Below are 13802 nucleotides of genomic sequence, written 5' to 3'. Positions count from 1 at the left end.
TGCTGCAAGGGAGAGGAGTTACCTGGGTCCTGAAGGGTCCCACCATTGCCTGGGAGGAAGTCTGAATTCTCTTGGTCCTTCACACAGCAGGCACGGAATACCAGCCCACACTGGTAGCTTATCATGAGGTTGGCCTCACAGGTCTGGCCTCGGGCCCGGGCCGCCTTTCCCAGCATGCAACAGTGGCAGCACCTCTGTGGACAGAGATTCTAGATTGGGGACAGGGGGTTGGACAAGCAGCCCTTGGGACCCTACAAGAGCCTTAGGGACACACCTCTGACACCCTCATGTCCGTGTTCTCAGGACAGCAAGAAAACATCTGGTATGGGTAATTTATCTTGGTATCAGAAGAATGTCAAAAAGCATGCTGGGCCCCTCCAAGCCTCCTGGGTCTGGTTTGAAAGGAACCTACACGGTCTGGCACCTACTAGGACTCCACTTCCCTCCCCACCCTCTGATGCGTGACTACTGCAGTGGTTTGAATAAAAACGGCCCCCATAGACCCATAAGGAATAGCACTATTAGGAGATGTGTGTGACCTTGTTGGACTAGGTGTAGCACTGTTGGAGTAAGGGTGTCACTAGGGGTGGCCTTTGAGGTCTCAGATGCTCGTCATGCTCAGTGCCTCACTATCTTCCTGCTGTCTGACAATCTGGATGTAGAGCTCTCAGCTCCTTCTCCAGCACCATGTCTGCCTGTGTGCCGCCATGCTTCCTACCATGACGACAAACGGACTGAACCTCTGAACTGTAAGCCAACCTCAATCAGATGTTTTCCTTTATAAGAGTTGCTGTGGCCACAGTGTCTCTTCACAGTAGTAAAACTCTAAGACAACCACCCCCTTGGACATCCCTTTTCTGACCAGCAACCCCCAGTTCAGCCCATCTATCTCAAGGAGAAGGGACCAAACCAATGCCCCCAATGGTCTGCTCTGTCTGCAAGGTCTCAACTCCCTGCCAGAAAAATGGGTGCACACTCTCAACCCCAAGGGTTGGGGCACAAGAGCCTCAAGGTCCCCAGTAAGGCATGAGGCTTGATTACTGCCTTTCACTGAGACCCCACACCCCCAAAGTTAGACCTGTGCCCTAATCCACATCCTGGGGTACACACAAAAAGTTCCAGGTCAGTCCTTCTAAAGACAAAGAATTTTCCAGAAAGCCCACAGCCAGCAGCTTTGCTTCAGTGCCTGTGGAGGCTGACGGGTCCTCTTCATGTCACTCTACCCACTCTGCTGCCTCAAGGAGCCACTGTGACCTAACCCTCCTGCGGGGTGTGACTAATCCTTTCCAGAGACACACATCATTAATTCAGCCAGGTAATCTGTCCCTGCTCTTGCCAGAATGTTCTAATATTTCACACCTCTCTTTCCTCAAGTCTAGGGATGGAGGCACAGCTGTCTGCCAGGCATACAACATAAGACGAGCCCAGGAAGGCAGTCACTGTATGCGCCCAGGGTCTTGGCTCACAGACCCCCTTAACCAGGCCACTCACTCTAGCCCTCCCTAGCTCACCATGTCAGCGTCTCCTCCCCATCACCATAAAGGCCTGATGGCTGTGATAGGCCATGGCTGCCAAGGCAGAGCTCTGGATCCAGTGCAGGCATGCCTACCACCCTCCCAGAATCCAGACTGTAATCAGATTTTCACTCCTAGATTCTTCCACCACCTTCCTGATGGCAGTCACCCAGGAAGGCACTGGCTTTTCTCCTGGGCAGGTGGGGCCTGACCATTGGTCTGTTTGTATTCAAGCCTGGAGATGCTGTGATCAGCTCCCATGCGTGCACAGGCACATGTGTATACACACACACACACACACACACACACACACACACACACACACACACATACACACATGCACGCACACATACATACATACACATACACACACACATGCGCGCGTGCATGCACACATACAAGCTTTCCATAGCCATGGCAGTTCTACAGTCTGGCCAGGACCTGGGGCCCCAGGAGCATTCAGGAAAGGGAATCTCATTACTTATCCTGATTATGTTCTATGGAGACTCCCCTCTGAGAGGCCACAGGAGTCTTGGCCTCTCTGAACCAATGTCTTCTATAGATGGTTACAGAAGTCTCATGTTATTAGAGGCCACAGTGTGGGTCCGCTGTGGGCTCAGAGCCTCAGTTTTACCTGAAGAGCAGAGAAACACTGGGACCTCCTAGGCAGTGGGGGAATGGAAGAGATTCTGAAAGGCCCAGAAAATCCCTGATCTACCTTCTGCCTAAAGACTGGGACAGGGTAATCCTCAGGCTCTTCCTGTTTCCCCAGGGGGAAGCTGGACCATCACCTATTCCTGTCTGGAAGTCCGGCTGGTAAGGCTTACCCATTAAATGAGGAGGGGAAGGGTACCTGCGTGGTCTTATGGTCACAAGGAAAGGTGGACAAGGATAGAGAGAGAGAATGGTGGCCTTGTGTGGTCCTCAGCCTTACTTACCCTTATGAATATGGTCTCGAGGCTACTGTTGTAGCTGTGGAGCGTGGAACAGCCTTCTGGCTCGCTGGCCAGGTTGATGCCTGTGGTACAATGCAGCTCCTCCAGATGGTTGTGACAACACTGCTCCTGGACCATCCTGTGGGCAGAGCAGGGGTTGTGTCAGGGCTTTTTGGTGGAGCCAAGCTCAGAAGAGAGTACCGAGGAGAGAGGTGCCACCTTCTGGAATATCCCCCACTTCCCAGCTCCCACAGGAAGAGAGACACACAGTGTCTAGCCTATAGGAAGCACTTGGCAGATGTCTAGTTAGAAAGACCAAGTGCAGGGTAGTGTCTGGGGTGGGAGTCAAGAGACCCCACTATGCACACAGTTGAGAGCCCTTTGCCAAGGCTGGATATAGAATGTTCTTATCCATCTGTATAAACAAAGCAGCCTGCTGTAGGCTCCATGCTCCACCCTCCCCTCTTTCTATCTAACTCAATTCTTCTCAGCCTCCCCTCTGTCTTCCAGGCTCAGAGGGGGAAGTTTCAGTGTCTTTTGACACGCTTTGTAGAAGGACCCAGTGTGGAAGACAGTAGCAACCAGGATTCCTGGCCCCAGCCTCCCGTCCCCTACAGCCTTGGCTATGAAAAGCTCTTCAGAAAACAGGGGCTCAGGTAGGACCCGAACCTATCAGAGTCTAATCCTCAGACTCAAACGCATTTTGTGATGTCTCAGGGGCCAAAAAGCCAGGTCCGTAGGCCACAAGGAAGGAGGGGTGTCATACATGATCTCATCCAGACCAAAATAAGCCAAAGCCAGAGCCAGCAAGGGCAGAAACAGCCACCTAAACCTGTCAGCAAGAGAGGACATGGCTTCCCTGTCTCCCTTTACTGCCAGCCAGGTTGCCTACACCCATGGACAGCTGCCCTGGCCACCTCTTCCTCTCCCCAGGGCTCAGAGGTGTGAACCTGGCTTCCCATGTCTCTCCAGAGCCACCTTCCAGATCTGGGTGGTATGGATGTGTCTACACTATGCCATTAATACCCATGATGCTAAAAAGAAGGTAAATGCTCCTGTGGCGCTTTGAATGTGAACGGTCCCAACAGACTCATATATATTTGAATATTTGGCTCCCAGTTGGTGGAACTGTTTGGGAAGGATTAGGGAGTGTGGCCCTGTTGGAGGCGGATTGTAACTAGACTCTATCACGGACATAACTGCTTGGAACTGTAAACTCAATTTAAAGCTTTATTTTATAAGTTGCCTTGGCCATGCTATCTTATAATAGAGAAGTAACTAAGACAACGAAGATGATGAGACATGGGGGGTGTATAAATTGTCCATGGCTGGTAGGAAGGAAACATGGGCAGCTATTGGGAAAACAGCACTGGGTTCCTCCCAAGACCTGAAGACAGATTTGTCATAGGATCCAGCTACTCTAATCAAGAGAATTTGGGACAGGGTCTCCAACAGACGCATGCCTGCCCAAGCTCGTGCAGTGCCAATTGCAACAGGCAAAATGTGGAAGGAACTTAATTGTGAGTGGAGGAACAAATAGGTGAGCACAATTGTCACAATGTGACGGAATGTGACTCTGCCTCAAAACCCAAAGGAAATCCTGATATATGCAGTGACACAGACGAACCTACAGGGCCCAATGCTAAGTGAGACAAGTCAGTCCAACAGCGACACAGAAGTCAAATTCAGAGACAGGAAGTTGGTGGGGTAGCCAGGGTCTGAGGTTGCATGGGGTCAGAAGTTCCATTTTGCAGGACTGTAAGGGTCTAGGAGGTGGACAGCATGAATGGGCCCTCCCAAAGGACCAAGATGGTGAGTTTTATGTGTATTTTTATTACAATTTACAAAGTACTGTTGTCTGCAGACCTACTGTGTGCTCTTCAACCACAAAGGCTCTAAGGACACAAGCCAGATGGCCTAGTCCCCACAAGCATTCTGGGGTATAGACACAAACCTTGCCCTAATGGGAAAGGTGCCTGGGGAACTGGCTCCTGATCCCTACTCTCCCTTCATTGCTTCTGTTGCTAAGCAGGGACAAGCACTTCCGCCTCAGGGAGTCCATTTCTCCCCTACTGGATTGGGCAATGTCACTATGTCACTATTCAGTAGTGTCACAGTGGCCCATAAGCTCATGGGCACACTATTGCCTTAAAGTTATAAGCCCCACCTAGTTCTATAAGTGTAACCCCTCCAGTGATTGAGAACCACCCCCTCCCACCTCCTACAGATGGTCCTTCAACTTTGTACAAGTAGCCCCAGGCACCAGTGGCTTGGCAGAGGCCGAAGATGGCTAAGAGGCAGCTGGCAGGAACCTAGCCCCCAGCCTCTATCTTTCCTTTTATTTGAGAAACTGACTTGCCCAGAGTTAGACAGCTGTGGCAGACAGGGCTGCAAATCTGGATCATCTTTTTCAGGCCAGGGAAAGCAACAGATGCCCCCAGTGAGCACAGGGCAGCCCAGGACAACGAGCCAAGATCTGTACAAAGGGCCCAGAAGCACAGAGGAAAGAGAAGCAGGTGGGGGGAGACAGGTCCCCCATCCATATCTCGGACACCTGGCGCATACCGTCCTTCCTCCCACTTGCCTCTAGATGGGCATGTGCCGTCAAACAGTGGCCACTGGCACGCGTACCTGCACTCCTTGGATTCTGAGGTGTATGGCAGCGAGCAGTCCCTGTGCTGGATAGCCATTTGATTTCCCTCTGTACAGCAAGCCTCCATGGAGACGTCTGCGTTCACTGTGTAGAGAAGAGGACAGGCAGATGGGTGACCTGCTTGGTATCTGTCCCCCAGCCATGTCATCAGGATGCCTGCTTCCTGCAGCCCCAACTACAACAGCAGACCAAGTCTGGAAGGGCGTTGGGTGCCCACAGAACACTCTTAATCACTTTGTAAACCAGTGCTGAGCGCGCCAATCACTCTCAGCTGGATGCATCCATCCTACTCTTCCCACAAAGGCCTAGGCCAGCTCTGAAAGCATCAAGCTCAGTGCTGGGACCTGAGCATACAGGTCCCATCCTTGCTTTTCTGGTCCAGAGAACAAAAGAGAGTTCTGCTGACAGATGTGTGGTGGGGGCACCATCGACCTAGCACTTACAGGATGGCCAGGGCCCTGATTCCCCAGAGGGGAGAAAGGAAGAGGAGTCTCAAAAAAAAAAAAAAAAAAAAAAAAAAAGGCCTTCCATCTCTGGACCAGCTTCTGGGGCCCACATTCAGGTTCTCATTTACTGTTTGTAAAAAGCTGGGAGAGGGGCTTTCATCCTCAACATAAGGATGGGGAAAGTCCTTACTGATACAAGACCCCATCTCATCTCAGGGTGGCAATTGACATTCTGAAGATAGCAATCACACTATCTTCTGGATTCCATGTGTACACACACACACACACACTCACACTCACACATATACAACATATACATACGAACACACACACGCACACACATATAAACATACACACAGACATATATATATACAAACACATACATATATACACTCACAGACATACAGACGCACACATACATTTATACACATAAACACACACACACACACCAGATGTGATAAGACTCCTACCCTCAGCCTGTCTCCTTAAGCTCTTCTCCAGACCCAGACCCTCCTTACACTCACTGCCTGTCACCTCCCTACAGGCTGCTGGCCCACTCAGCCAGTCTTAGGGGCCTGGCTCCCATCTCAGAATTCTTCATCCTGGGCTCATCTCACTGCCTCTAACGTTCCATTTATCTGACTCTCCCAGCCAGAGATCCTGACAGTGAGTCTGCCCCCTTGTCCCCTTACACTTTGGCAAAAACTGACGTGGAAGCAAAGAGTTGAGATAATGAGATAGGTAGAAGGCTGAGGCAGGAGGATGCCTGCAAGTCTGGTCAGATATACACGGTAAACTGCTCTCAAGAAAAACAAACAAGAGGCGGGTATGGTAGCGCACGCCTTTAGTCCCAGCACTTGGGAGGTAGAGGCAGGTGGATCACTGTGAGTTCGAGGCCAGCCTAGTCTACAAAGCAAGTCCAGGACAGCCAGGGCTAACACAAAGAAGTTCTGTCTTGAAAAAAAGAAAGAAAAGAAAAAAGAAAAAGAAAAACAAACAAAAACAAGGGCAAGATTGGGGGGCAAAGTTTTGGAGCCAAACAAACTTGGGCTCTAGTGCTAGAACTTTCTCTTTGTGACCCTGGCCAGGCCACTTCATCCCTCTGACCATGAGACTTCTGCAATGTCTGAGACAGCAGACAAGTTGATGAGGTTCTGAACATGGCAACTTGTTAAGACATCGAGGACTCTAGGTGAGAGAAGTATGGGAGAATGGGGAAATAGAAGGATCCAGAGGATCCTAGAAACCACAAGAAGAACATCATGATGGGTGGATTTGGACCCAGGGGAGTCTGCTCAAACTACTGCCCCAACCAAGGATGCAGTAAACATTGAACCCCTACTCAGATCTAGCCAATAGACAGGACATTCTCCACAGTTGTGTGAAAAGCGGGGACTGACTCTGACATGAACTCTGGTGCCCCATATTTGATCACTTTCCATTGGTGGGGAGGCCTGGTGGCACTCAGGGAAAGGATAAGCAGGCTACCAAGATGAGACTTGATAGGCTGTGACCATATAGTGGTGGAGGAGGTCCCCTTCTGTCACAAACCTAGGGGAAGAGAATAGGGTGAAAGAGGGAGGGAGGGAAGAATGGGAGGATATAAGTGAGGGAATAACAATTGAGAAGTAATCTGAATAAATTAATTAAAAAAAAAAAAGATTAGGAGGGAAGCCTTCTGTTACCTGTTAGAGGGGAGCCTCTGCTGGAGGCCCTGAGTGGAGAACTCCCTTGGTGCAGCTGTGCTCTGAGTAGGTGGGTGGGACTTGAGTCCTGAGCTGCAGGGAGGCTTCTAGTGTGTTGAAAATGATACCTGTCTGGGGACCTTGGACACTCAGAACCTTGTGCTTAGCAAGACAATCAGATGTTGGACCTTCGGGGCAATCTGGAAACTTGGAATGTGCCTGCAATGTGGCTCAAATGTCCTTGAGTGGAGTGTCCCAGACCTGATATTTGCAGACCAAAGCTGTCTGAAAGCTGTCGGGGGCTGCCATGAAGCTGCACGGGGTCAGCTCACCTTCCCTGGGCTTGAGGGGTCTGGTAAGTCATAGGACAGTGCCTGCATGTCCCCTCAGGGAGCAGGAAGAGACAGGCAGGGACCACAACTAGGCAGGAAGTGGCCAGAGGAGTGACAAGTGTCCCTGCTGAAACAAACAAGGTCCCACTCAACCCCCAGGTCCTATCCCCTCAAGCTCTGAGCGTCTTGCTGCCATCTCAAGCCCAGGACATAGTGTTAGTGGACTTAGGGGTGCAACTGAGAAGCTACAACCCCTTCCTGCCTTGTTTGCCTTCCAGGGAGATCGCTTACTTCTAACTTTCCTCTCTCAGGAAGGAATACCCAAGTTTGGCAGAGCAGCTGTGCAGAACACCAAGATTTAGAAATCTTATTCTAAGTGACAATTACTTGCTCTGGCTAGAGCCTGAAAAGGAGAGCAGCCAGGCTAGGGACAGCAATGTTTTCTGACTCCTGTTGGTGCACACAGAGGATCGCTCTATAAGCCCAGTCCTATAGCTAAATAAATAGTGAGGCCACTGGAGATTGCCAAGCATGACCCGGGTCAACTTGAGCTACCTTGACTGGCCCAAGCTCACAGGCTCCTTGAACAAGGTGGAGTTGTCTGTCTAAGGATGCGCTGGGAGCTCCTGCCCAACATGAAAGAAGCCCCAGAGGGCACATGCTAGTCTCGAAGGGTTTGCGGCCACTCAAGATGCTGAATGAGGGAGGTTGGAGGAGGCTGGCATGGGCACACCTGGATCTGAGCTACTGCCCTGCTTTCTTCTCCTGGACACACCCCTGCAGCAGCTGAACCTCCAGGTCCTCATCCGGGGAGGGGTCTGGTGTCACCACCCTGAAGTTATGAGAAGTCCACCCGGGTTCTTCCTACTTCTGTTCCCCCATCCCATAGTCGCTAGTCTCTTTCAGATACCCTAAGTGCTCTGCCATCAAATGTCCATAGCAAGGAAGGACTTCAGACTTCAAACTGAGCTAGGAACCGAAGCTAAATCAAGTCACCATAAACAAAAACAATGCTGAGGTGCCGCCATTCCCATCAGAGCTTTGTGTCACCCAGGACTTGGCAAACTCCGAGGCCCTACACACTGCTGCTCCCCGACATGAGTTCTGCAGCCCCACCCTGAACTGGACCTTCTTCATGGATAGAGATGCATCTCTCTCCCCTCACTGTCCCTACAGCATCTGTATTGACGAGCATACCCATTGAGGCTCATGAAGCAACCGGTGGGCGTGGCCATCCTTAAAACACAGGCTATTTGGGCAGGATGCTCTTGCCTTTTGAAAGAGGCTTCTTTTTGGTTCTTTTGGACCAGAGGGAAGGTTCCTAGGCTGGGGCTGACCACAGCAAGGGGCAAGACTGGCCAGAACTTCAACAAGAGCCAGAGAGCCTAGAGTTGCCACTTCTGGGCCCTAGAGATGGCCGCCTTGCCCTTGCTGGGCTCAGCATCAGTCACCTTATAGCCATTAAAAAAAGACTGAGCTGTAAGAAGAGGAGGGGTTGGAGAAATGAGGAGACATTCTCAGGGGGAGCCCCTGGTATCACAGCTCAAGATGCCAACAAAGGCAGCCTCTATAGAAGGTTAATCACTAAAAGATGTGTGTGTCTCAAGCAAGACAGGTTCTGTAGGGCACAGCCAGGCTGGCCTGAAGCACAGGAGAACATACACACACATACACACACACACACACACACACACATACACACACCATCCCCTCCAACACACTCTCATTCTAGTTAAAAAGGTGGATTGCTATGTCGCATTCATTCATTCATTTTTTTTTTTAAAGATAAGTTATACTATTCCTATGAAAATGAAACGTTCAGGGATGTGGGCTTGGTGCTCCAGACAAGGGCACAGATGGCTCAGAGTGCAGGTGGCGGTGCCAAACCTGAAGACCCAAGTTCAATCCCTGAGCCTGGTGTGGTAGAAGGAAAGAGCGGATTTCCTGCAGGCTGTTCTCTCCACACATGCGCCACTGCACAGGCCACTCACACATATGCACCTTTTTTCAATGCTAAAAAATTATAGACAGTAAGCAGGTGTTTGTCAGGGGCTCAGAGGCGGAGCGTGGAATTTAATAGGTGTGGAATTTCTGCCTGGGAAGATGAGAAAGTTCTAGTAAATGGGAATGACATTTGCCCAGCAATGTGTATTCTCTTACGGGCTCTGTGAGTACACACCTGACAGTTAGGAGGATGAGTTTAATGTGATACACATTTTACCACAATGAAAACATTCATTTAAAAAAAAGTTTTTGTGTGTTTAGGGGCTAGAAAGACGGCTCAGCAGCTAAGAGCCCTTACTATTTTTACAGCACCCACATGGCAGCTCACAACTGTCTGTAACTCCAGCTCAAAGGGATCTGATGCCCCTTCTGGCCTCCTTGGGAACTACACTCATGAGATGCACATACATAAATACAGGTAAAACATTCATACACGTAAATATAAACAAACCTTTTAAAAATTTAGTGTTCTCATCAGGCATGGTGGTGGCACACACCTTTAATCCCAGTGTTCAGGAAGTAAAGGTAGGTGGATCTCTGTGAGTTCCAGGCTAGCCATAGTTACATAGTGAGAATGTCTTTTAAAAAAAAAAAGTGTTTAGGCAGGCACTAGTGGTACAGTCCTAGGCAGGCATTAGTGGTACAGTCCTAGACAGGCACTAGTGGTACAGTCCTAGACAGGCACTAGTGGTACAGTCCTAGACAGGCAATGGTGGTACAGCCCTAGACAGGCAATGGTGGTACAGAGCTAGACAGGTAATGGTGGTACAGTCCTAGACAGGCAATAATGGTATATTCCTATAAATCTCAGGTTGGAAAGCTGAGGGAGCCAGATCTCAAGTTTGGACTCTGTATGAGGTCCTGCCTGCCTAAAATAAAATAAAATAGGTTTTGTGAGCCATTCTGCCTTCTCTGTCATTAGGAAAGAAACTGAACATTTTGCCCATAAACTCATTTGTCTTTTTCAGCCAGTGCTGGTCTGAACACTGTGAAAAGATTAATTTGGTGAACTGCATTGTAGAATGTTCTTCAAGAGCAGCTGGAGAGGCAGTGAAATGGGCTGCATGCTGAGCTATGAGATTCCAAATGGGGACAGTTAAACTGCAGTAATGAATAAAAATCATTCAAATACTTTATTTTTAAAAACACCCCAGGGAGCCAGGCATGGTGGCGCACGTCTTTAATCCCAGCACTCAGGAGGCAGAGGCAGGCGGATCTCTATGAGTTCAAGGCCAGCCTGGTCTACAAAAGTGAGTCCAGGACAGCCAAGGCTACACAGAGAAACCCTGTCTCGAAAAACCAAAACCAAAACCAAACCCAAACAAAACCTCCCTGGGTAGCACCAGCCCCTGTGCCTCTGAGGTATCCAGGGGGGAAGTGTCAGGTCCAGTGAAGGCCCCCAAAATGGCAGCCCTGGTGGCAAGGTTCTAAACAGAACTGGGTAAACACAAAGATTTTTACTGGGTAAGCAGAAGCTTAAACATAGGATTCCTCAGGAATCTTGTAAGGCGGTTTTCTCTTTACCAGGAAAACCACTGCCTCCCTTATCTGCCCCGAAGGTCAACTACACCAGGCAAGGGCATCTAGTTTCTGCTTCATCTGAACAACCTGTATGGACTCAAAGACCATCACCTGCCGCTTCCCGCCAAATTGCTGCTCTCCATTCCTGTGAGACAGTCCGCAACCTGATCTCCCAAACAGGTGTTTTCTTTCTACCCACAGAGTGGTCCAGTTGGGTGGTTTCACTGCCCCCTCACTTCCAACAGGGCATGGAGAAAGGGCCTGATAACCACACCTGCTCAACTGTGGCCAAACCGGAGTTGATCACGGCATTGGTGCAGAAAAGAATTTCAAGACTGGCCAGAGTTGAGGTTTGATAAAAGTATTAAAAAAAAAAAAAAAAAAAAAAAAAAGAAACAAACAAAAAAGCGGGCTTAAGTAGGAGGATTAAGAGAAGGAAAGGTGCTCAGATAGAAAGATAAGACCCACCCAAGCGTATGGATACGGGCTTCTCAAAGGAGTCTCGGGACATAAGACATACCCAAGTGTGGGTGTGGGCTCCCCAGGGAGAGTGGGAGATCACTGAATTTCTGAGAGTCATATATATCATTTGTGTAGGGTTTGAAGTTACGCTCTTCAAAGGCTCGCTGTGAAAACTAAATGATTACCCGAGGGCCGAAAGGATCGCGGCTGTTAAGAAGACACAAAAGTCTATCCCACAGGAATGTGGCGGGTGGAAGACCCGCACTGTAAACACCCCCACTTCGCTTGAGATTCCCAGGCCCAACCTACATGAAAGAATGAGGCCCTAACCCAACGCCCTATTGTCCAGGCTTTAAGCCTGGTTCATCTCACTTTAATGCAAAGCAATGGTTCTCAGACCTTCCTAATGCTGCAGCCCTTTAATACAGTTCCTTGTGTTGTGGTGACCTCCAACCATGAAATGATTAAGTTACTACTTCATAACTGTAGTCCTGCCACTGTTATAAATCATAATGTAAATATTTGATATGTGACACCCACCACCACCACACCCCCCCCCCAGCCCTCACAAATTGAGAACCGCTGATATAAAGTATCTGTAAACGAGAGGAGTATTGTTTGCAAGAACTGGAATTCTTGATTCTCAGTTGACAAGAGGCTTCAGTCAGACTCCAGGGTGAGGGGCTCCTCGCCTTCCCGTGTCCCCACAACTCTGGTCTTTCTACTCTGCTTCCAGGACAGCACAGCTGCTTCTGTGTAGTCAGCATTCAGGGGCAGCTTCAGAGTCTGTCAGTTAATTCACCAACACTCCCTGAGCTTTAAGGTCTGTCCCTCCACTGAGTAGGCCCTCCAGCCAATCTAGAACCTTCTCTCACTTCAGTCCTGCTTGTCTTTTCTGAGGAGAAATACTACCTATCGACTACTTTTAGCTTCTAACTCAGCCATCTGCCTGTGTGACAGGACCCACAAGCAATTAATAGTATAAACCAGGAATAAACTCACTTGCCAAATATGGCTGACCATCAGTCAAATGTCCAAAGGCAAACAAACAGCACTGAGTGCCATCCTCTGTCAGGCCATGATGGCACACACTTTTAATCCCAGCCCACAGGAGGTAGAGGCAGGTGGGTCTCTGTGAGTTCAAAGCCAGCCTGGTCTACAGAGAGAGTGAGAGAGTTTCAGGGCAGCCAGGGATACATAGAGAAACCCTGACTCAAAGCAAACAAAGGGCCATCCTCCTTAGGGCTGGAGAGACAGCTCAGCAGTTAAGAGAACTGGCTACTCTTACAGAGGACCAGGGTTTGAGTCCCAGCACCCAGACAACTTACAACAGTCTGTAACCATCCAGGAGATGGGGACCAGCTTGAGTGACATGAGACACCACCTACAAACAAGGTGACCCTGCAGAGCCTCAGACAGGCTGCCATTCCCTCTAACCTGTGAGACCTCAGTTCCTCAACCTGTTGTGCAGGGATAGGGAGGTGAAGGGGGTAATCCTGGGGTCGGGACTACAGGATAAAACAGAACCCTCAAAATCAAACAAACAGGACAATTATTCTCCCCTACCGACCACCTGATGACCCATATCCTTGCTCTAAAAGATGGCACCGGCCCACAGAACTACTGTGGCAGGGGGCAGAGGTCATCGGGCTAACTTTCTTCCAGGTAAGTTAACACCATCAAGGGGCTGGGAGAGTGCTTGGTCAGTGAACTCCTCTCCATGAAAGCCTGTGCTCCTGAGCTGAAACCCCAGAACCCACATAAAAGGCTGAACATGGTGCTATGCATTTGTAATCCCAGTGTTGGGGAGGCAGAGGCAGGAGGATTATTGAGGCTTGCTGGTCAGCCAGCCAAGCCTAACAATGCTAAACCACAGGTCCCGGTGAAAGGCTTTGTCTCAAAGGCAGGGTGGGGCTGGAGAGCTGACCCCAGCAGTGAAGAGGAGTACTTACTGCTCTTCCAGGGGGCAGTAAGTTCGGTTCCCAGTTCCCAGGCTGAGCAGCTCTCAATTCCAGTGCTAGGGGATCCCACACCCTCTTCTGGCCTCTGAGGGTACATATATACACACATGGACACACACACACACACACACACACACAAATTTTTTTTTCAATTACACTAAAAACCAAGCTACAGCTGGGTGTGGTGGCGCATGCCTTTAATCCCAGAGTCAGGCAGATCTCTGTGAGTTCGAGGCCAGCCTGGTCTACAAATCAAGTCCAGGACAGCCAAGGCTACACAGAGAAAGCC

At 49.7% G+C, this 13802-nt stretch overlaps 1 protein-coding gene across 1 annotated transcript in view; it reads right to left on the bottom strand.

The window, feature by feature from the left end:
* The window catches only part of Fbln1 (fibulin 1), a 77788-nt gene that overhangs the window by 56880 nt on the left and 7106 nt on the right, over nucleotides 1-13802 (bottom strand). Inside the window, exons 2-4 of the mRNA XM_051160139.1 lie at nucleotides 5081-5186; nucleotides 2453-2588; nucleotides 23-194 (exon numbers count right to left, since the gene is read on the bottom strand). Coding sequence (XP_051016096.1) covers nucleotides 23-194; nucleotides 2453-2588; nucleotides 5081-5186 — 414 coding nt within the window. The remainder of the gene's footprint in view (nucleotides 1-22; nucleotides 195-2452; nucleotides 2589-5080; nucleotides 5187-13802) is intronic.

This window comes from Acomys russatus, chromosome 17, assembly GCF_903995435.1.
Source record: "Acomys russatus chromosome 17, mAcoRus1.1, whole genome shotgun sequence".
Lineage (NCBI taxonomy): Eukaryota > Metazoa > Chordata > Mammalia > Rodentia > Muridae > Acomys > Acomys russatus.
Note: the sequence above shows the minus strand (reverse complement) of the source record. Positions and strands in the feature narration are given on the sequence as shown.